The 23,571-nt window shown below is 35.4% G+C and overlaps 1 protein-coding gene across 4 annotated transcripts in view; it reads left to right on the top strand.

The window, feature by feature from the left end:
- zmynd11 (zinc finger, MYND-type containing 11) overlaps positions 1-23,115 on the top strand; it is a 141,021-nt gene extending 117,906 nt beyond the window's left edge. For all 4 annotated transcript variants that reach the window (XM_028804132.2, XM_028804131.2, XM_028804134.2 and 1 more), the window contains 5 exons: positions 7,163-7,370; positions 7,873-7,941; positions 8,292-8,564; positions 13,923-14,108; positions 16,988-23,115. In XM_028804132.2, coding sequence (XP_028659965.1) covers positions 7,163-7,370; positions 7,873-7,941; positions 8,292-8,564; positions 13,923-14,108; positions 16,988-17,110 — 859 coding nt within the window. In that variant the 3' untranslated portion in view covers positions 17,111-23,115. The remainder of the gene's footprint in view (positions 1-7,162; positions 7,371-7,872; positions 7,942-8,291; positions 8,565-13,922; positions 14,109-16,987) is intronic.
- The last annotated feature ends 456 nt before the right edge of the window (positions 23,116-23,571 follow it).

Genomic DNA, 23,571 nt, shown 5'->3' with positions numbered 1-23,571 from the left:
AGCCGACAGAACAGGCAAGACAACCATGGGATACGCACGATAAAGCCACGCCCGCCAACTCACAGAGACCCACCCACCAACGCTAAGACGATGGGATACGCCGACAACTCACAGAGCCATGCCTGCCGACAACACAGAGCCATGCCCACCAACTCTAAGACCATGGGACGAGAACGCCTACCCACCCGCCTGACTGTTAGCAGCGTGTAAAACCATTGCAGCTTTTAACTCTCAAACTGCAACAACTCACCAAACAAGGACACCCTGTCTCTCGAGGCATTCACACTGCCGGAAGACAACCATGGGATATGCAAAAAATAGCCATGTCAGTCAACTCACAAAGCCCAGCCAACCAACTCACGCCCACCAACTCGAGCACGCGTCCACCCACACTCTCAAGGCATTCACAGTGCCTGCTCATGTGCCTGGACGCAACAACTCACCAACTCCCTTTCGTCTCTGCTACAGAACATATGCAGCACTGAGCCACGTTGACTTTTCATTATTCTTTTCGTTTTCGGCTGCATTTCTATATATAATCCACCAAGTCGTCTGACCATGGGATACAAACGACAGAGCACCGCCCAACAACTCAAACCGATAACAAAGACACACCCACCAACTCTTAAGAGCATGGGAAGAAAATGCCCGCCCGCCCGCCTGACTGTTACCAGCGTTCACCGCAATGTGCTGGAGTGTAAAACCATCACAACTATCAGACGCTGTCTATATCTAAAAAGATATATAGATACTCATTATTCCCCGGCACGTGTCCACCCACGCTCTCAAGGCATTCACAGTGCCTGCTCATGTGCCCGGACGCAACAACTCGCCACACACAAATTTTGCTTAATTTGACTCAACACGGGAAACCTTACCCGGCCCGGACACGGAGAGGATTGACAGATTGATAGCTCTTTCTCGATTCTGTGCGTGGTGTTGCATGGCTGTACTTAGTTGGTGGAGCGATTAGTCTGGTTAATTACGAAAACGAATGAGACTCCCTACTGCTAAATAGTTATGTGATCACCAAGCGGTGGGTGTCCAACTTCTTAAAGGGACAAGTGGCTTTAAGCCACGTGAGATTGAGCATTAACAGGTCTGTGATGCCCTTGGATGTCCGGTACTGCACACGCGCTACACTGAATGGATCAACGTGTGTCTACCCAGCGCCGACTGGCGTGGGTAAGCCATTGAACCCCATTCGTGATGGGGACTGGGGCTTGCAATTGTTCCCCATGATCGAGGAATACCCAGTAAGTGCGGGTCATACTGATTACGTCCCTGCCCTTTGTACGCAACCCCCCCCCAACCCCCCCCCTCCCACTACTACCATGGTCGGGTGACTTGGTGGATCATATATAGAAAAGCAGCCGGAACCGCAAAGAACAATGAAATGACAACGTGGCTCAGTGGTGCACAGACGAAAGCGACTTAGGTGAGGAGTTGGGGGTGGGCACATGAGCAGGCAGTGCGTACTGAACGATGATTGTATGTTGCTTCGTAGTGTGCATTGTTGCAGTGTTACTTTTCTTGGTGGTTTATTAAATTACGGATTTTTCAAATGTTCATTTTTTTCCCTCTGCTTAAAAATCATTAAAAAAGCGGCGTGATTATGCGGCGTATGCTATGCCGCGGGTTGGCTAGTATTCTAAAATGGCCTTAACACATGTGTTGGGTGCCCTAAAAAGTTCATAAATTGGACTAGATTGTGTTATTGTCTGTTTTTACCTGCATTTTTATTACTCTTTAATTTAATATTGTTTTTTTGTATCAGTATGCTGCTGCTGGAGTATGTGAATTTCCCCTTGGGATTAATAAAGTGTAAGTGTGTGTGTGTGTGTGTACGTGTGTGTCTGTCTGTCTGTCTGTCTGTCTATCTGATTTTTTTTCAAACTAGCTGCTTTCTTTAATTCGTATCACACATATCTCCAATTGTGCAGTCAGTCATTGAGCCAATTTAAATGGAGAAAAGTAGTCACTGTGCTGTCTGTTATCATCATGTGTCCTTCACCGAACATGGACCAGAGAAAGCAAAGGAGAGAGTTGTCTGAGGAGATTAGAAAGATAATGACCCAAAATGCATAGTTCAAAACACCTAGGAATGGCTAAGAACAAAAAATCATACTGTTCTGAAATGGCCTTCAGTGAGCCCTAATTTGAATCATTTTGAACATCTATGGAAAGAACTGAAACATGCAGTTTGGAATAGGCACCTTTTAAACCTGACACAGCTGGAGCAGTTTGCTTCGGAGGAGTGGACCAAACCACTTGTTGACAGGTTCAGAATTCTCATTGAGAGCTATAGGAATCACTTGTTTACAATGATTGCCTGTTATAGTTGTGCAACAAAATATTAGATTAAGGGTCTCAACATTTCTGTCTATGCTTTTTTTATTTGTGTTACTATGTGAAATATTTTGTTGAATCAAAACAGAAAGCAAAGTCTGATTTTTGTTAAATATGGAATAAACAGTGATGGGTGCAAATTACTCTTGTCAGTTTCAAGTTATTTCAGAGGCAGTTGTGAGTTTGTTTTTTTATCATGGAGGGGTACCAACAAATCTGCCCATATACAGTATTTGCATAGTGGTTATGATTATTACTATATTGTTTTGTGCTCAGATGCTAAAATGAATCCACTACACACAGAATATGGAACCAATGTAGAAAGCATTTTAAGATAAAGAAGCTTTTATCTGTGGCACCTCTGCACAAGAACCACCTTTTTCCACCCTCTCAAACATATGCAGTTTGTAATGTCTGGAAAACAGTTGAGATTAAATCACTTAGAGATCTGTACATAGACAAAGTCTTTGCATCCTATGATCAATTACATTCCATATTTAACTTCCCAGCAACACATTTCTTTCACTACCTTCAAATCACAAACTTTGTTAAACAGAACCTGCACACCTCCCACCAACCTCTATACCGGAAAAATATTGATCAGTCTTGAGGACTCAGACAGCATTTCTGTAATATATAAAACTATTTTACAGTCCCTCCCTTTCAAAGATCCAAGAGAACAATGGGAAAAGGATCTCTCACTCAATATTTCAGAAAAGGAGTGGAAAGTAGCAATGCATAGAATCCACTCGAGCTCCATATGCACAAAACATATATAATTCTGAGGTGAATAATTGTATCGAGCACATCTGTCTCGCTTAAAATTGTCCAAAATGTTTCCAGGGCAAGATCCAATCTGCGAATGTTGCAATCAAGTTGCAGCCTCACTGGACCACATGTTCTGGATCTGCACCAATTTAACATCTTTCTGGACCAAAATCTTTGAATGCCTGTCAGACAGCCTTGGTGTCACACTCCCTCCTAACCCATTAACAGCTGTGTTTGGTGTACTCCCAGATGAGCTTAAAGTGGAGAAGGACAAACAAAATGTAATTGCCATTACTACACAATTGGCACATAGGCTTATCTTGCTCAACTGGAAGAATCCTACCTCCTATTCTAAGTCAGTGGGTAACTGGTGTTATATACTATTTGAAACTGGAAAAAATCCAATTCTGGGGGTTGATCTGTTCTCGGTCTTATGTTTGTAAAAAAAATTATTTATTTGTATGGAATGATGTGTGCTTTTAATAAAATCAAAAAAAAAATGAATCCATTACATATGATGACTTTTTTTCTTTCTGTTCAGCGATGACCATTAGTGCGAGTTATGCAGTACCAGGTGCACCAACAGCTACTTTTTATTAGAACAATCTAGACGAAAACAGGCCGTTCAGCCCAACAAAGCTCGCCAGTCCTATCCACTTAATTCTTCTAAAAAACATTGAGTCTACTTTTGAAAGTTCCTAAAGTCTTACTGTCTACCAAGCTAATTGTTAGCTTATTCCAAGTGTCTGTGGTTCTCTGTGTCAAGAAAAACTTCTTAATGTTTGTGCGAAATTTACCCTTAACAAGTTTCCAACTGTGTCCACGTGTTCTTGATGAACTCATTTTAAAGTAACAGTCTCAATCCAGTATACTAATTCCCTTCATAAATTTAAACACTTCAATCATGCCACCTCTTAATCTTCTTTTGCTTGAAAAGGCTCAGCTCTTTTAATCTTTCTTCATAATTAATTCCCTTTAGCCCTGGAATCTGCCTACTTCTTCTCTGGACATTTTCTAGCACTGCTATGTCTTTTTTGTAGCCTGGAGACCAAAACTGTACACAGTACTCCAGATGAGGCCTCACTAATGCGTTATAAATAAAGCTTGAGCATAACCCTCTTGGACTTGTACTCCACGCATCATGCTATATAACCTAACATTCTGTTTGCCTTCTTAATGGCTTCTGAACACTGTCAGGAAGCTGATAGCATAGAGTCCACTATGACTCCTAAATCATCTTTTCAGTCTCATGAGAAATGCTAACATGCAACTTTAAATTATCATATAGAAAAAGTATTCTGTTGATATTTTCTCAGCTTAGAAATCAAATCTTAGAAATATTGCATATTGTGTGAATGCCTTCATTGTGCCTAGCATGATTTACTTGAAAATTGAATCTATGATGATATGCAAAAACAGAGTAACAGACCTAAATGTGAATTTCCCATTGGGATTAATAAAGTTTATCTATCCATCCATCCATCCATCCATCCATCCATCCATCCATCCATCCATCCATCCATCCATCCATCCATCCATCCATCCATCCATCCATCCATCCATCCATCCATCCATCCATCCATCCATCCACAGGTTCATATTCAAAAGACATTCATTCTTTGCATATAAGCAAGTCTGCAGACCCAACTTTTACTCTTTAAACTGTTTAATTGAAACCAGTTTTTCAACCACATGCATAGTGTAGACCGAGCATGTGTGCCTGGTGACAGTGGGGCAAGTTGAAAAGGCTGAAGCAATGTAAGCTAAGTTATTAGTTCAATAAAATGCTGTAATAATTACATTAGGTAAACTTTATTAATCACATGGGTAGATTCAATTGCATACAGCAGCAGAAACATAAAGAAGAATACAGATTCACAGAACAGATAATATATCCAATCAATCAACTGATAAAAAAATGAATATTCTTTTGTGCTCTTCCTGAAACCCCAACAGTTTAAAGAGCACAGGCTGGAGGAATCAAGGGTGAATGGTTAAAGAAGATATAAAATGTATAACAATTCCAAAATCCAGGAATTCTTAACCTGTATTAGTTTTCAGTGGTGAACATGTGTTGTGTCATCTTTTTTTTTTTTTTCTTTCTAAAATGATAAAACTGTGCTTCAGTCTTCCCTTTGAAACAGACCATATAAAGACACAGATTCATAAAACTCGTTTTAAAAATATGCTTATTTAACTTTCTAAATACATTTATTACAGCAAACAACAATGAACCACTTTTGTCGGTGTTTGTAGTTTTATCACACTTCAGAATAATGCTGTTGCTTTGCTGTCTTAATTAACTATATAAATTATTTTACCAGAGATGCGTTAGTATACAGCCTGTTTTCTACTTGCAACTTTCTTTTATTATTTTAAATGTGCCTGTTTGCTTTACCTGATTTTATTTCCACCTGGAGATCTGATCTTTGACAGGCTGACGTTATAGTTGTACGTCTAGGGCACTGGACTTTAAACCACAAGATCAGCACTTGAATTCTCACTTCTGCCTAACTTTGTGACCGTGAGCAAGTTGCTTAGCATACCTGTGTTCCAACTGTATAAAAAAAATCTTGTGAAACGTTGTACTTTATCCTGTTCTTGAGAAACACATTGGATAAAAATTCAGGTAATTTCATAGTAGCATGATAATGAAGAAACAGAATCTCTATAATTCCAGCATGTTATGAAGGAATATTTTTTTAAAACTCATCTTTCTTTGTGAAACCCTGAGCTGGACATATAAAAACAGTATGCTAAAAAATGCACTAATCCAGATCATTATGCCCTCACCAAAAGTTCAGAATGAAGATTACAGTTTGAGCCTGTCAGTCCGTTAGGGGCACCATTTATAAAAGTTAATGGTGTATGTGTGCTGTTTGTGTAACTGAAGAGATGCATGCTCTGGGCACAGAGGGTAGCCATTTGGATATTGAAGCCTAGTAATACTGTTTGCATGCCGTCACATGAGGGGCAGTGTATATGAAAGGTAAGGCTCACATGCTTCCTAAATTCCATGGCATGTACATGGACGGGCACAGTTTATGTAACTGAGGGGCCACGCACTGCAGACACTGAGGGTGACCCAAGGGGTCATCTAAGTCTGATAAACCAAGGGGTTGGTTCCGTCTCCCCTCCCCATCTAGGGCTTCAAATGGGCTTTGACCAGCACTGCATGTAATCAGTAAAGATAGAGAGAGAGAGAAGCTAATTTAGCCTCTTTAGTATGTACAGATTATTTTTAAGATGCTTATCAGTGATGTAGGATCTTACAAGTTAACAGTTAACTTATTGAAGATGGCAGGGGAAAGCGTCTTACCTTTGTGTTGCAGAAGTTGTTCAATTAAATTCAATTCTACTCCATTAACTGGCCTGCATTTCTTGCATATACACATGTGTTTTATACATTGTAAATATAATTTAAATGCAGTGAAATATTTTAATAATTATTTGCCCTACATATGTCTTTTACCTCATATATTCCTACTTTTAGACCTTAATTCTGTATCTCTCATTGTATCCCAGAGGATTTTATTTTCCATAGACAGAATGCTGCTAAGCAAGCTTTATCCACCCCATGGAAATCCTATCTCTTAACTTTTCGAAGTGCTACCTTTTCAACCTGAGCTGCCTTGAACTCCCTCCAGCCAAGACTTACTTGACATCCGGACCCAGTGTGGCTAAAAGGCAAGAGCTAGTACAGTTGGTCCAAGCTCAGGTGTCTGATTAATTTAATTTCCAAGCTCTTCTGGGGTCTGTGGGGTGGCCATGTCTCACTTTCTGTTAACTTGTAAACAACTTTCATCCTTTACAGGGTCTATTTCAGTCTTGGGATAGGACAGGTTGGGGTGATAGTGGTCAACAATACTCTTTTTATTATTTTTTATTTTTTTATATATATTTAAATTAGTTTTATTATTGTCTTTTTAAGATTACTTGAATTCTGTGTGACACTTTTTTTGTGAAATGTGTCTATTACTAATCAGTAATTGAAGATATGATCTACAAAAATTGCTGTAATATCTTGTTTGTTTTTAAATACAAGAGCCTGGATTCCTTCAGAAAATATTCAAGACATAACAGTGAATGTCCATCAGCTGCAAGTTAAGCGAAGCATGGGCTGGAAAAAAGCTTGTGATGAGTTAGAACTTCACCAGCGTTTTTTACGGGAAGGGAGGTTCTGGAAGACAAAAATGGAGGATAGACATGAGGAAGAAGCAGAGTCAAGTATCTCATCCACCAGCAATGAACAGGTCTGTAAACCTACCCTTTTATTTTTGCTTTGATTACAGATGATTAATTTACTTTTGGAATATTTATATTATGCAATTACTAAGGAGATTAGTTAAACATCTACACCAAAGATTTTTGTTTTCTTACATACAATATGCTTTTTTTTTTTTTTAATTAATAAATTCTTTTAATACTTTATATTATGTGTTTGTAGTTGCGAGGGATTTAGATATATTAGTAATCATCTTTTATTTCTACTGCACTGAAGAAAGTACATTTTAAATATAAAATAATCTACCATGAAAAAAATATTTCTTACATTCACTTTGAGCCCCAAATAATCAATTGTTAAGTGGCAATGTCTATTAATAAACGTCTTTGTAAGATTAAAATATCTGAAATATTTAGAGTGTTAGTATAAAACTGAAGTGTATCTGTTATTTAGCAAAGATTGTGTAGAAGCTAGTTTTTCTTAGCCTTAATTTGTACCTAATACAATATGTTAATTTCTACATTTTTTAGCTGAAAGTCACCCAAGAACCCAAAGCAAAAAAGAGTCGTAGGAGTCAACATTTGGAGCCCAAGGAAGAGGTGATATTAAAAAAAAAAAAAAATTCATTACTCAAACAATTAGTAAACTTTAAAATAAAAAATAATGTATTTATCTAGTTTCTCTGCTGTTACTACCACTACTACTTATTATGAGAATTACTTGAATGACCACAAGTGTATTTTACATTGATCTTTTGGCAACTATGCAGTTATTTTTAAGTTTTATATTAAAAAATGCAATTTACAGAAAACATGAAAAATATAACTAAAAGCTAACTGAACTTTAAATTTTAACTTTGAACTAAATTTAAAAGAAAAAAATGTTTGACTTATGTTTTTGTCGTAACTTTGCATAACACTGTTTCTACTTATTTACACTCTTATTTCAGGACCCAGAGCCAGAAATTGAAGCAGTTAGCTCAAGCCAAGAAATTCCCACAACACCACACCAGCCTGAAAAAGTATCTGTTTCAACTCAGACCAAAAAATTAAGTGCCTCCTCCCCAAGAACAATACATCGGAGCACTCAAACCAATAATGATGGAGTGTGCCAGAATATGTGCCATGAAAAGTACACCAAAATTTTCAATGATGTTAAGGAAAGAATGAAAGCTGATAACAAGAGGGAAACCGAAAGAGTGGTCAGAGAAGCATTAGAAAAGGTATTTATTACCCTAGATTTGTACACTGTTTAAGCTTATATTGTTATTATGTTGGCTTCATGTTTCAGAGACTGCAGAAGAAACATTCGAACAGACCTGGTTGTTTACATTTTTAATGTGGAAAAGATTTTTTGCTTCTGTTTGCATTGTAACTGTTATTACAAGTTGAGATCTTGACTAAGGATGCTAAAGTTTGATCCTTTATGGCTGTAGTAACTTTGAGCTTTTGTTCCAACCCAATTTCTTAATTTGAAGTGAATGGCTGATATTAAAAAATTGTGTTTAGCGTTAGTGGTACTTCTCAGTCCATTTTTTCAAGTATTTTATTAAAACCTGTACTTTATATTGATCACACACAAGTATAAATTGGACTAAATTAGGTAGCCAGCTGCTGTTTCCTTTGACATTTGATTCTCATAATTAATTGGCGGCTGGTCAATAAAACAGCAAGCAAAAAATACAGTTAGTGGAGCTGTTTGAGACTAAAAGAAGCCATTAAAGTTTGAAATGCTAAATAAGCAGGTTATTGACAGTGGAGCACAAATATGTTGCTTGAGCAATTATTGCTTCAACGCCAATAATTTGCTTCTAATGAAGAAATTTATCTAGAACAAAAACCAGTAGCCAGTGTAGCCCTCCATGACTGAACTTCAACGCCTATTGTATAGGGGAAAAGTCATAGTAAACACATAATTGAAACATTTTTGCACCTTCCAGAAACAGAGCAAAAGGTTTTTTTTTGTTGTTGTTTTTTTCCTTTCACCAAATATCACAGTAGACATCCAAATGAGTACAGCCTAACAATCTACACTGGAGACGGTGAATAGCTCCAAGCTTCCATTTAATTCGCCTCATTCCCAAAAAATAATTAAGACAAAAAATACTCATGACATTATTTCTGTGATGAAAATGGAATGAAAACTAAATGAAAATGTGCCTTTAATGCTTTTAAAATCATTGTTGGTGAAAAATAAACAAAACTAAAATGTTACAGACAGACAACTGGACAATGAGTGATATGAAGGTCTTTGCATATCTCTATTACACATGACGCGATACAGTTTTAAAAACTTGTATGCACGCTTATAACTGGGTAACACTAGTTTGGGTACCATCAGGAAATCATAATGTCAGTGCGCTAAAAAAGTCAACACACAAACGGTCACAAGATTTTGTTATTGCCAATTTTATCCTTTTACGAGTTACTTAAACAGATTCATGCAGTTTCGAGAGTGAAATAAGATGCACTTGGCCTCTTTCGTGAGTTGTAACTGTTGATCTTGTTGTGTCATGCATTTGTTAGAGCAGATGAAATGATGGGGGAATTAATTCCTTTTAATATGGTGTCCTACACAGTCCTGATTAAGGAATGGAAGCTTCGCATTCGTTCTTTGATGGTAATGAGCATAACTACACGTGTTCGATCATGCACCCATCCATTTTGTAACTGGTGGATACAGTTCAGGATTGCAGGTGAAACCACCTTGCACACATCCACTTGCACATACAGACATAGTAGCAGTGGTGACAACAGTCATAGCAATTAAAAATTGAGCAAGTTTCAAACAAAGTTGCTATTTGACTTGTCTACATCATTGATGAAATGAGCTGCTACTTGTTAATACTATCATAAAATATGTTTAGGATTTCAGTGCTTGAATCGTATCTCCAAATTAATACGATATGTACATGAAAAACAGCATTCATTCATTCATTGCTGAACACGAATCTGCAAACACTAAATTTGTGGTGTTTAGTTTGCCCTAAAAAAAAAAAACAATGTTTATTAGCATAACCCCTAAAATGTGAAGAGCATAGTAAAAGCACTTGCAGTATGTCATATATTAGAATGGCACATTAGAAAATGTAATGCAGTCTCTCAGTTACAATTAATTGAGTACAGCTAACTTTTATAATTCTGGATTTGCACACAGGCTAAGTAATAACAGTGATCACTCAAAAAGTTCTGAAATAAGGGATCAATGTAAAAAATTTGACTTTAACAAGTTTTTTTAACAAGCTAATGATGTAAATATAAATCTTGCCATAGCAAATGTTGCAAACCCAACAGGGTGATTCTCTAACAAACAGTCTTACAAGTATTTTGTTACAAAGGTTTTTTAAGGATTTGTAAGTATCCTAAATTATTTTGGAATTCACCAATTCAGCAGTACAGATATAATAATGTTCTTTTTACTATTATTTTAAGCAGTATTTTTCAGTTGCTGGAGAAAAATATCAGATAGTAAATGTAAATTGTGCACATGGTCAGATAAATCTGATAGTCCATGATAACCTCATTCTTCCTCTATAAACCCTATGCTGAAATTAAATGTGTACTGCTTGGTCCAGCCTTTTTTGATAAAATCTTATAACAGCATAATTAAGGCATGTTGAAGGCCAGAAAACTGTGATGACAGACCAGAACTGCCATTATCTGACCAAGATCTTTCTACACCTACTCTTCATTTTATGTTCAATAATCACTACTTGTGGTTTGGCTTATTCATGTACATGTTAGTATAACAGTTTAGAGGTACAGTATATTCTGTGCATATTCATATGTTAAGCAAGATATCCACCTGAGTTTTACTGTTTGACTAATTTACTTTTAATCGACTAAAATTGATTGATTTGTCGACTAAAATTACCAATAATTAAATGACTAAAATGTGACTAAAACTAAAATGCAATTTAGTCAGAAAGCAAGTGAGTGAAGCAAAGCATTGCCCCATCTCGAATATCAGCAGAGAGAGTAGTCCTAACTTGTGACAGTTGAACATCTAGGGCAGCAGATTACTAAGTGACAATAAGATGTCACTACATTAAAAACGACTCTACACATGAGCAAGTGAAGATATGTGTAACTTGTAGAATTACAGAAAGACACAAGTCTTCCCAGTATTATCTTTAATTTCGGCTAATTCAAGATTATTCAAGGGGAATAAATTTAGTTGAAGTGTGTCTGATTTGAGATTAATAACATGCGAATAGGTTATTAAATAGGCTATTATTAAATATTACTTATTTAAGAAGCAATATTTGATTATTTTATATTATTATTCACAGTATGATCTAGATGTTTTATAAAGTAGATACCATTGCATTGTATTAAAACAAGGACCCCCCCTACCCCAATTGTGTGGACAATGATGTGGCAATACCTTAGTTAGTTAAATTATGGAGAATTTTGAATGAGTGCAGTGCTTCGAAAAAGTTTTTAAAGAGCATTGTTATTTTGTTTCACATCTTCCAAATACTGTTGTTAATTGTTCATTTTCTAATCAAGTATTTCTTTTTAAATGTCATTCCATGCTTATGCATATGTTATGAAGTCGCTATGTAGACACCCTTCAAATAAAATGTTACTGAAATTTGTCACATTATATTAATGTTCTCTGTGCATAGCTAAATAACCTCTAAAAAAGCTAACACTTCAAATATATTATTAGTGCACGCTAATTAAGCCAAGATAAAATCGGTATCGAATCGGGTCATTGTGAATCAAAATCAAATCGAATTAGGATATCAGTTCTAATACCAAGCCCTAGTGGCTTGGCAACAAATATGTATAGCTTTTGTTCTGTGTTTCAATATCCCTACTAAAAGAACTGGGGAAATGTAATAGCAAGGAATTATTTATATGCAAGAGCGTGCACATTTTTATATATATCAGTTCACTTTAAACAGCGTTTAATGTTTCACTTTTTTCTTTATAATTGCTTATACATACTAGTAAACATTTTGCTCTTCTAAGTAGCATTTACAACAAAACTTAGGTAGTATCACCTGAATCAGTGTATGGGAAAATAGACTACAGTAATCCCTCCTCCATCGCGGGGGTTGCGTTCCAGAGCCACCCGCGAAATAAGAAAATCCGCGAAGTAGAAACCATATGTTTATATGGTTATTTTTGTATTGTCATGCTTGGGTCACAGATTTGCGCAGAAACACAGGAGGTTGTAGAGAGACAGGAACGTTATTCAAACACTGCAAACAAACATTTGTCTCTTTTTCAAAAGTTTAAACTGTGCTCCATGACAAGACAGAGATGACAGTTCTGTCTCACAATTAAAAGAATGCAAACATATCTTCCTCTTCAAAGGAGTGCCCGTCAGTGAGAGACGGAGAAAAAAGCAAACAGTCAAAAATCAATAGGGCTGTTTGTCCGGCGGTGCTTTGCATACTTAAAAGCCAAAGTAGCTGCAAGGAAGGGAGCAAGCATTTTTCAGCATTTTTTAGAGGAGCGTCCATATCCTCCAAGTCAGTATGCGAACAGCCCCTCTGCTCACACCCCCTGTCAGGCGCAGAGAGAGAGAGAGAGAGAGACCAAACAATCAAAAATCAATACGTGCTGTTTGATCTTTTAAGTATGCGAAGCACCATGCGGGAAGCATATCGCTTGCAAAGCAGCCAGCTAAGAAGGGAGCACTGTGAAGGTAATCTTTCAGCGTTTTTTGAGGAGCGGCCGTATCTTCTAGGGGTGCGAACAGCCCCCGTGCTCACAATATATTTGAGGAGTTTTATTTAATACATAATACGCGCTGTGGTTGGGTAGCTTCTCGGCCATCTGCCAATAGTGTCCCTTGTATGAAATCAACTGGGCAAACCAACTGAGGAAGCGTGTATCAGAAATTAAAAGACCAATTGTCCGCAGAAATCCGCGAACCAGCAAAAAATCTGCGATGTATATTTAAATATGCTTACATATAAAATCCGCGATAGAGTGAAGCCGCGAAGCGCGATATAGCGAGGGATTACTGTATATATAAAAACTATAGGTATCAGTGGATTTCTTTACTTTAAATGTTCTTGTAAGCCTAATGTCCACTGTTGTTTACTCGGCGAATTCTGCAGTATGACAAGTGCAAAATTTGCAAACATACTTTTGTCAATTCAAATTTTATCTTTGAGTATATAGATGTAGGTGCTTTAGTGAAATGTAAAATCCTTTATTGCGTCTCTGGGCACAGTGAGAACAATTTCTCTAGTGAATAGGCTTCTTTCTTGTTCGCTAATTTGTATGTCTTTGAATAACCTGAAGCAAGTCTGCTTATCTGTTGCGTTTAGCAAAATTTTCTCTTGTTTTGAGGTTCTCAGATCAGCAGCTCTTTGAATTATACTCAGCCTGCTGTGCTTCACAGCAGATATAATTATAAATTCTACTTCTGGAAAGATTATATAGCCAAAAAAACAAGTTAAAGATCATCCATTCCTCTCTGCCAGTATTATGCAAGTATGCTTTATAAGCTATGGAAATAGACTTATTCTGTCTCCTTAGATTTTTGCATCTTTTGAACTCATGATTCAATAATGTGAGATATATTTAAATACTTTAATATAGTATTTATATTTTAGTTACGTGCTGAGATGGAGGAAGAAAAACATCAGGCAGTCACCAAGGCAGTGACTAACACACAAGCTGAAATGGACAGAAAATGTAAACAGGTGAAAGAAAAATGCAAAGAAGAGCTAGTTGAAGAAATCAAGAAATTGGTTTCACAGCACAAGCAACTAATTTCTCAAACAAAGAAAAAACAGTGGGTGAGTACTGGATCCTTACTTATAATTATTTTATAGAATATGGGATGGTTCCTATGGCATTTAACAGTAAAAGCATAATATGCATACAGAATTTTTAAGTCACACAAATTAACTTATAGGACACCTAAATGCCCTGATTATGCCATGTACTGGAGTAAAATATTTAATAGAAATATGTTATAATGTGTTTGAAATTTTTTTAAATTAATTATATATTCCAACATATAGTTTGTAGAGTTGAGTAAAAATAACATTAGCTATTTATATTTTACTAACAAATACTTTTTATACTGTATGACAGATGAAAGCAACATAAAATGTAGGTAAGGGTTAGGTATCTTATGGTAGACATTTATAAATCAGTATTGATTAACTTGTGAGTCATTAGCCAAGTAAGAAATCGGTAAACCTTTAACCTGCTTAAGATGCCAAACATTTATATTTTGGATGTTGAAATCTTTAAATTTAACTATGTTAATGAAGAAAATGGATAACCTGTTAATTTAGTTTCAACCTGTAATGCATCTATTAGTCTTTTAATGTAATAAGACCTTAACAGAGGCATCTTTTTGTCTTAATATCTATAATGCATCAGTTAAGTGGTTTTTCATCTTTATGCACTGTTCCATAAGAGTTTATGACATGTTGGTAAAATTACTTGTAAATATAAACGTATTCTTATTAAGCATTATTTAAGGAATCACAAGCATTATACTGAAGTCTACAATTGTCATTATTTTAGTTTGCCACATTGCACAGATACAGCACCCTCCACAATTATTGGCATCCTTTGTTAAGATGTGTTCTTAGGCTTCTAATAAATTCTTTTTTTCCCCCCAAAAAATATAAGCTCACAACTCAAAAAAGAGAAAAATCCAACGTTTAACTGAAGTATGTTCATTCATTGGGGAAAAAAATCCCACATTAAGAAATACATTTTTTACATGAAATCATATGTGCCACAATTATTGTCACCCCTGTTGTTAATATTTCGTACAACGCCCTTTTGCCAACAAGACGGCACTTAATCTTCTCCTATAACATTTCACAAGGTTGGAGAATACAGAGACAAGGATTTTTGACCATTCCTCTTTGGACAATCGTTCTAGATCATCCAGAGTCCTGGGTCCTCTCTTATGCACTCTCCTCTTCAGCTCAACCCACAGGTTTTCAATGAAGTTGAGGTCTGGGGACTGAGATAGCCATGAGAGGAGCTTGATTTTGTGTCTGCTGAGCCATTTTTGTGTAGATTTTGCCATATGTTTAGGGTCATTATCCTGCTGGAAGACCCAATGACGACCCATCTTCAGCTTTCTGTCAGAGGCCACCAGATTTTGATTTAAAATGTCCTGGTATTTCAAGGAGTTCATGATGCCATGCACCCTAACAAGGTTCCCAGGGCCTTTGGAAGAGAAACAGCCCCACAGCATCACAGATCCTCCACCATACTTTACAGTGGGCATGAGGTGCTTTTCTGCATACTCATTCTTGAATTCACGCCACACACCCACTTAGAATGTTTGTTGCCACAAAGCTCAATTTTAGTCTCATCTGACCAAAGCACACAGACCCAGTTGAAGCCCCAGTACCGATTAGCAAATTACAGACATTTACATTTGTGATTGTAGGTGAGAAAAGGCTTTTTCCTTGCGTGTCTCCCAAAAAGCTTGTTGGCATGGAGATAGCATCTTATGGTTGTCATGGAGACTTTGTGACCCCCAAGATAACACTTGCACTTTTTGGTGCAGTTCTGTTAACAGTGAGCTTTGGAGAATTTTAATTTTATTTTATTTAATTTTTTAAATTTTACTTCTCTTACCTTCCTCCTCACTCTTCTCACTGTGCATGGTGGCAAGATAAACTTGGGTCCTCATCCAACCTTGTTTGTCACTGTCCCCGTTGTTTTACACTTCTTTATTATTCCTCTGACTGTAGATACAGGCAGATTAAGGCAAGTAGCTATTTTCTTGTAGCTATTACCTGACTTATGAAGTAAGTCGGCACACATCTGCCGTACTTGAACGGCATCATGTTCTCTTGTCTTTCCCATGTTGAAGAGTGGCTAAGAGCAATAGGACTCTGTGTCATGTCATATTTATACCCCAGGGACAAAGGAAGTCATTAATTACTAATTAAAAGTAAAAAAAAAAACTTTAAAAACTAAACTGGAAATTACAAAAATGCTATAATTACATTTATTTTATAGGAATTGTTAGGGGTGCCAATAATTTCATGTAAAAATGTATTTCTTAATGTGGGATTTTTTTCCCAATAAATAAATGTACTTCAATTAAAGGTTACATTTTTCTCATTTTTGTGTTGAGAGCCTATAGGTTTGGGGAAAAAAAGAATTTATTAGAAGCCTAAAAACACATCTTAACCAGGGGTGCCAATAATTGTGGAGGGCGCTGTAAGTGACCACTTTATTGATACTTTGCAACAGTATGTGGCTAATTGATGCATTATTGGTAGTATCTAATTTTAAATGTTACCAAGAATGTAGTATGCTTGTGAAGGTTCAGTGTGCTCATTATTTACAAAATGACAACCTGTTTATTTTATTTACTTGCTTACCAGAATACAAAAGACATTTTCTAATAACAATATGGCAGTAACTTTTCTCTAGTTCTTTAATTTCTGATTTCATTAACAATAATTAAAAGTATATAGTAGCTATAAATGGTTATTAAGACATTTTCTTTAGAATCATCTCTAAAATTAAATCTGTTTTCCTAAATTACTTTATTCCTTTTCAAATACAATGAAAGTCATTACTGTACAGTCAGAGATGCATTGTATGGTCAAGTTAGGAGTTAAGGATTGAATTGATTTGTGTTTCCCATCTGAATCTTTAAATTGTGCATTTCTTGTCTCAATAGTGTTATAACTGTGAAGAAGAAGCCATGTATCACTGCTGCTGGAACACATCCTACTGCTCTATTAAATGCCAGCAGGAGCATTGGCATGCAGAACACAAAAGAACTTGCCGCAGGAAAAGATGAAGTCCATTTTCCTTTTTTTTTTTTTTCCTTTTATTATCCATCAATCAGTGACTCACTGTGTCAACTGCTTCTTTTGCAGCAGTGTTTTATGAACACAAATTGAGTTATTTCTTTTATGAACTCATATTTGCACCAGCCTAAACACGCGTACTAAAAACTTTGCACAATGTTGCCACACACTTGCATTTTTACATATATATGTATATATAAATTGATATACATATATTTCAAATCTTTAAAAATGCTCGGTAACATTATTTACGCTCATTAAGATCAGGATGCAAAAGGCATTGTTTAATGTGTGCAGTGGAAAATCATTTTTTACCGGTGTTTACCTTTGTTGTTGAATGTGTTATTTATGTATGTTGCTAATGATAAGCATATGCACACATAAAAAAATCATTTTATTACCTTGATTTTTTTATAGATCTTTTCTTACTGTTAAATATAAAAATAATAAATTAAAAAAAAAAAAAACTAATAGAACAATCTAGTAGCAGAAAGGTGGAATTTTAATGAATACATGTTAGCTTTTCAAAATTGCTTTTAACAAAATACTGCTTTTCTCAATGGTGATGTCTGACCTTAATAGCCCCTGTGTAAGGTGAGTAGAATATTGGTTAATATCCATTGGTTTATATTCAAGATTGTAATTAAAATAGGGAACAGGGTTATTAATGGCAGTTAAGACACTGTCAGAAATCATTTAAACATTTGTGTACTTTTTTCTTTTAAATGTTGTCTGTTTTTTATGCAAATATTCAAAATGATCTTCTGAGCTACAGATCTGGGGAATATAGGAATCTTACCTGAGCTGGATCTTAGAGAAGGTTTTAAACTTATGTCATGTTTTACTGTTTGCACATTCTTTTTTTTCTTAACCCCTAAAGCATGTATAATAGCCAAATGTCATGCTAACAAAAAGCGACAATGCTTATTTCCATTTTATTTTTACACAGTTACCATTGTTATATTGTGATATTAAAAGCATTACGTTGTAGAGGACATTATGTTACATGATATGTAGAAGACAACTAGGAAACTTAATTCACAAATGCTGTTTGCTGCTTCTAGTCAGTGTTTGGTGCCTCTGTCTTATGTTTATTTCCTACTTTTTTCCAGTTCCATTATTATATGCAGAATGAAGAAATGTGCATGTTGGTAAATGTGTCAGAATTGTTCTGAATTTAAGGTTCAAAATGCAGACATGTAAGGATGGACAAATATAAAATGTACCAATCATTTGCCGTGATACATTATGGAGCTTTTTGCTGGTATTAACCAGTGAAATATATATTAGTAAGGGCGGTAAAAACATTAAATTGATGATATTAATGCATTTTACATAGGTTAGCAATGAAAACAAAACTGCAAATAAAGTCAAACTTTGTATTATTTATTTATTTATTTACTTATTTATTTTTCCCTAAATCATTGTAATATCTTTGAATCATTTCTGCACAACTATTGAATTCTGACATATCTATCGTTTGTTAGTCAAGGAGTGTTGGCAGTGTCTACAGATACCATGTAACATCATAGTTTCTGTAGGTGTTAAGTCAAATTTTAATACATTTTCTGTAATCTGTATCAAACATCATTAGCATTTGCTTAAGCATATAAGTTTGTTACATTAGCAGTATGTGTTGTCACATTATTTACAGTGTCAGACTGCTGCTTTTTGTCCAACCGTTTTTATGCTTCCTATGCTATGCCCTGAGCAAAACTGCTTGCCTTGCCTGTAAGTTCATTAACAATTACTTAATGGAGAGAGAGAGAAATAATGACTATTTTCTAATTTTCAGTAAGCAGCAAGTCTTTAACTGACATTCACTTAATGTATTCTTTCATTGGTTTTATTTTTAAATCTAAACATGTAAAAAATAAGTACAACTCTAGTAAACCCAAAATGTAGCAGTGGTTGTCCTAGGCAAATCTCTGTGCTTCACAAAAAGTAGGCCTGAGCAGTTAATTTGTTTAGCTGAACAAGTACAGCAAGTGCAATGATATGATTCTAGCTGCTTTGTCCCTAACCCAATAGAAGTTAAAATGTAATATTATCCATTTTTATGCTGAATATAATGTTTCATACATTCTGATATGGAAATGAATTTCCAATGAAACTCAAGATTTCATTGTGGTTTATTTCTTTCGTGTGTATTCTGTACATTTTTTTCCTTTAGTTTAATTGGTTGTTCACATTTGTGCTTGTTCATGGCAAATTTTGCACCTTTCAGAATTTATTTACAGCAATATGAATGCAAATTGCCATCATGTACACAAATATTATGAAAGCACATAATGTTAGGTGTTGTGCAGTAGTAATACATGCAGACCAAAGTGTAATTCAGCTAAGAGTTCAGAAAGATTATAGCCTCTAATTAAAAGATTTGGTAAAATGGAAGTTGTTAGCCACTGCCAACCTCCAGGACCAGTGTTTGAATCCAAGCTTTAATTCCTGTACATGACTGATTTTAGTTTTCATTTAAAAATATTGCTCTTCCTCTGGCCTATACTATATATTTGTAAGACAATCAAAATTCTGATATTTTTTGAGAATTAAGAATTTTATTTTATTTTTTTTAATGTCTTCTTTTAATACTTCTAAAACTTAAAACTTTTACAATTAAAAATTAAGGGTCCTGATTACCAGGTGCCTATAATACTAATTTTCATTTGCTTCTGTTTAAAAAAAAACATTATGGCCTGCAACTGCATTTCCCTTGGGATTAATACTTTATCTAATTTAAAGAAGGCCAGAACAATAATATTTATAATATAATGATGGTACACATTCAAAATACAAGCTAACCAACAAGGGATGAAAACTGTAGTATCGTTATATTTTTTTATATTCACCTTCAAAGTCAGATATTGGGATCGGGACAGTAATTAGACCACTTTTTTTTGTTAAATTATTTAAAAATTTAAAAAAACAGCGCTGAACCTAATTTAAATGAACCACACTTTAAGGCCGATACAACCCAAATTTGAAACCATTTTTTTTTTCTTCTGTAATTTTTTCCTACCATCAAGTTATTAATAGTATAGAGTATATTCATAATATTTGTTTGAATAGCATGATGGTCCTAATCATTTGTCAGTATAGAAAATTAATTGTTTTCTTTCCCACTTTCTGATATTTCATTGTCAATTTTCAAAAAAGCATAGGTGCTTATCAATATATATCTACAACTGTTATTTAAAGTACATAAGTAATTACATTTTATGTAGGGTAGAGCAGGACAGTACTTGAATTGGACTTGTATGCCATGTTATGCTGTTTGATACAAAGTAGAGGTAAACTAAAAGATCAGTTAACTCTTGAATAAAAATTGAATGACCAATAAGTTTGAGTTCTCACATTCCAAAACAAATACATTATGTAACATGCTATTCTCAAACACACTTAATCAAATTCTGAGTTGTGAGAATATGAGCCTAGCCTGGCACCATTAGATGCAAGGCAAGATCCAATCATATATTCCTTTGTGCCAGTCCATCTATGTGAACACTCTCTTAAACATTTGCTTTGTTTCCTGCTTAGACCTGTGACAACCTGAGCGGTCATACATGTGTTTTCTCAAACTATTCTTGTTTCCTCCCACACCTTAAACATTGCATGGGTTTGTACATGACTCTGACCTGTTATTGCTTGTAGAGTCTTCTGCTGGGTTAGTTCTTGCCTTTTTCCAAGTGCTGCTGCAATAGCCATCAGCTCCCTACATTATTCTACTGGATAGAGGAGGTTAAGAAAATTAATGAACATTAGAGTCTGATTTATCACATTACATCTTGGCCTGCATGTGCACTCTTCTAAGTAAAACATTGATTATTACAACCTTTTTATCTCAGCAGAAAATAGAATACAAAAGTGTGCAGTAATATCCTTAGTTGTATTAAAAAGATGGATTACAAATTATATGCTATCTTGTATACTTTCTCCAAAAAAATCCAGCTTTTACAAAAAGCAATACAACCAAAATGGCTTGTGACATTTTGTCATGCTGTGGTTGTCACAGGGCATGGCTCAAGTCCAGATGGAATTCTTTCAAAATGTGTTAAAATGTTGTTGTGACAACTTTAGTTTAAATGACACCAAGATGGGCAAAATAAAGCAGATTTGTCATTGTCATGTTAATTGTAGTTCTTAGAATGGTGGTGCCGTTTCCCACCTCTGTTGCATCCTAGCTGATATTCAAACTGTAACACCACAAGATAGAAAGTAGCATTACAGGTTTATAAATAATCAAACCTTAAATGTTTGCTTATAGGAGGCATAGTAATATATTCTTTAATTCTTAGTTTATTAATACTTTGTAAAGTCATCTGATTTTATATATATATATATATATATATATATATATATATATATATATATATATATATATATATAATTTCTCATTTGGGCCATGAAGTGGGAATCTTCCTAGTCTCTCTTCATTCAAAAACGTAGTTTTCAGTCATGTCTGACAAGATGGTGAGCTATTCTTCCATTATGAAATGTGTGGACTTTTTTAATGCAATTTTCATCTTCCATGGAGAGCATTTCTTCCTATGCAATGAGATACATGTGTGTTGAGGAATACAGGGCATTCACCTGTTTAATTTCCTTTTTTAAATAACAGTTGGACATTTAGATGCTCCAATAAAATGTAGGCTTCAGTATGACAGCTATTTTTTAGCTTGGTTGAGCTTTTTGTCACCTGTGGAAGAGTACTGATGATAATGAGGTTACTCATACTAAGCAGCTTAACATACAGTGCAAAACACAAACTAAAAATATTTTCCCTGCTTATAAATATTTTATATTTCACCAAGCCAAGTTACCATTTATAAATATGCCTGTGTCACCCTACAGACCCAATCACAATATTGCTGACTCTCAGAAGCCCTCTTGAAGGTGCCAGATCTCCATATGTGCTCCTCTGAAGTCTGCACGCCACTCAGGTTCAAAGTACTCCAGCACCCCTGCTGCTGCTGCTGAAAGCTCAAGAATGTGGAAGTCTCGGAGATGTTTTAAAGTAGCGGTCTTTTTCAATCTTAAGCTCATGGTGCTCGTGAAAACCCCTTGTACAGCACTTCCTGTAGTTGCAATTTTAGGTGTCGTTTCAGATGAATGAAAGGAATTTTACAATTTTAGCTGGTATTCACCCAAATTATAGTCGCTAATTAACCTAAATTGACAGCCTTTGTTTGTACTGTTGGAGAAATACCGGAGTACTGAGAAAAAAATCCCAGATAGACATGAAAACTTGCAAAATTCATACATGCAGTGTCAGGTTCAGGATACAAACCAGGACTTGGAGCGATATGGCAATAGTAGCACCATTCTGCCACCCATTCTTTATTCTTCAAAAATTGCTTAAAATCATCTTCTACAGGATTACTGTTCATATTTTGACTGCAAACAACATTTATCATGTGTCTTCCCTGCTAATATGATGGACAAATAAGTGTTAAAGTGTCAGTTTGACTCTCCCAGCACAGAATTACTGTTTGCTTGTGCACACGTTGTCCACAATAAACATTAGACAGGAGTGAAATATTTGTAAACAAGAAAATTACATTAAATTACAAGAAGTACATTCCTCCCATTAGTGAACTGAATTTGTAAAGAATTGTGATATTCATGGAAGTTCAAGAAATCAAAAGGCGCAGTTCCACCACTCATCACAGTAATCTTTCATCATTTCAGAACTGACCCAGTGGTGATACAGTAATTATACTCTTAACTAAAAGAGGTTATCAAATAGTAAATAAAATAATGCAGCAAAGTAGCTATTATATATAAATTCCTACACAGATTAGTTTTATTTTTTTAAATAGTGTTATGAATTTGTTTGAAAATGCTTAAAGTAGTTATTCTGGTTGATTACTGTAGCTGCACCCCAATTAAGTTTTATTCCCAGTTTATTATTATTATTTTTGACGTTCATTTAAAGATACGTTGGAGCGTTACTTTGTAACAGCCATGGAGTTCCAGATATGTCACCGCAAAGGGCGAGGCGTCGTGTCTTTGGTGGTTTGGTAGTCACGTGTCACGGCCCAGCTTTGTCCAGCATGACAGTTGAAAAACGGTTGATTAATTCAGGGTGAGATAATTTTTTTTTTTACTGTACTTAGTGTTTTATTTATATATTTTTTTAAACAACACATTGTGGGTGGAGGGTCTTGGACGTATAGGCCCAATTGATTTGAAGTTCCTGCTCTTAATTGTCTGAGGTAGGAGTTTATACGTTATAACAGCCAATCAAATCAGCAATGAACCTCGACACTCACTGGAAACAAGTTAGGAGGGGATTGTATGTATATGAGCTATCACAGTAGAAATGCTTGTGTGTTAATATTAACGTATAGTGCTGTACAACAGACAGCCTTGGACCCCTTTGAGACGATTCCAGCTGGATTGGTACAACAGCGAGTTGCTTTTGGTTTACACGTGGGGTGTTGTGTTTGTA

Source organism: Erpetoichthys calabaricus, chromosome 6, assembly GCF_900747795.2.
Source record: "Erpetoichthys calabaricus chromosome 6, fErpCal1.3, whole genome shotgun sequence".
NCBI lineage: Eukaryota > Metazoa > Chordata > Cladistia > Polypteriformes > Polypteridae > Erpetoichthys > Erpetoichthys calabaricus.
The sequence above is the reverse complement of the archived record's forward strand: the minus strand, read 5'-3'. Positions and strand labels throughout refer to the sequence as shown.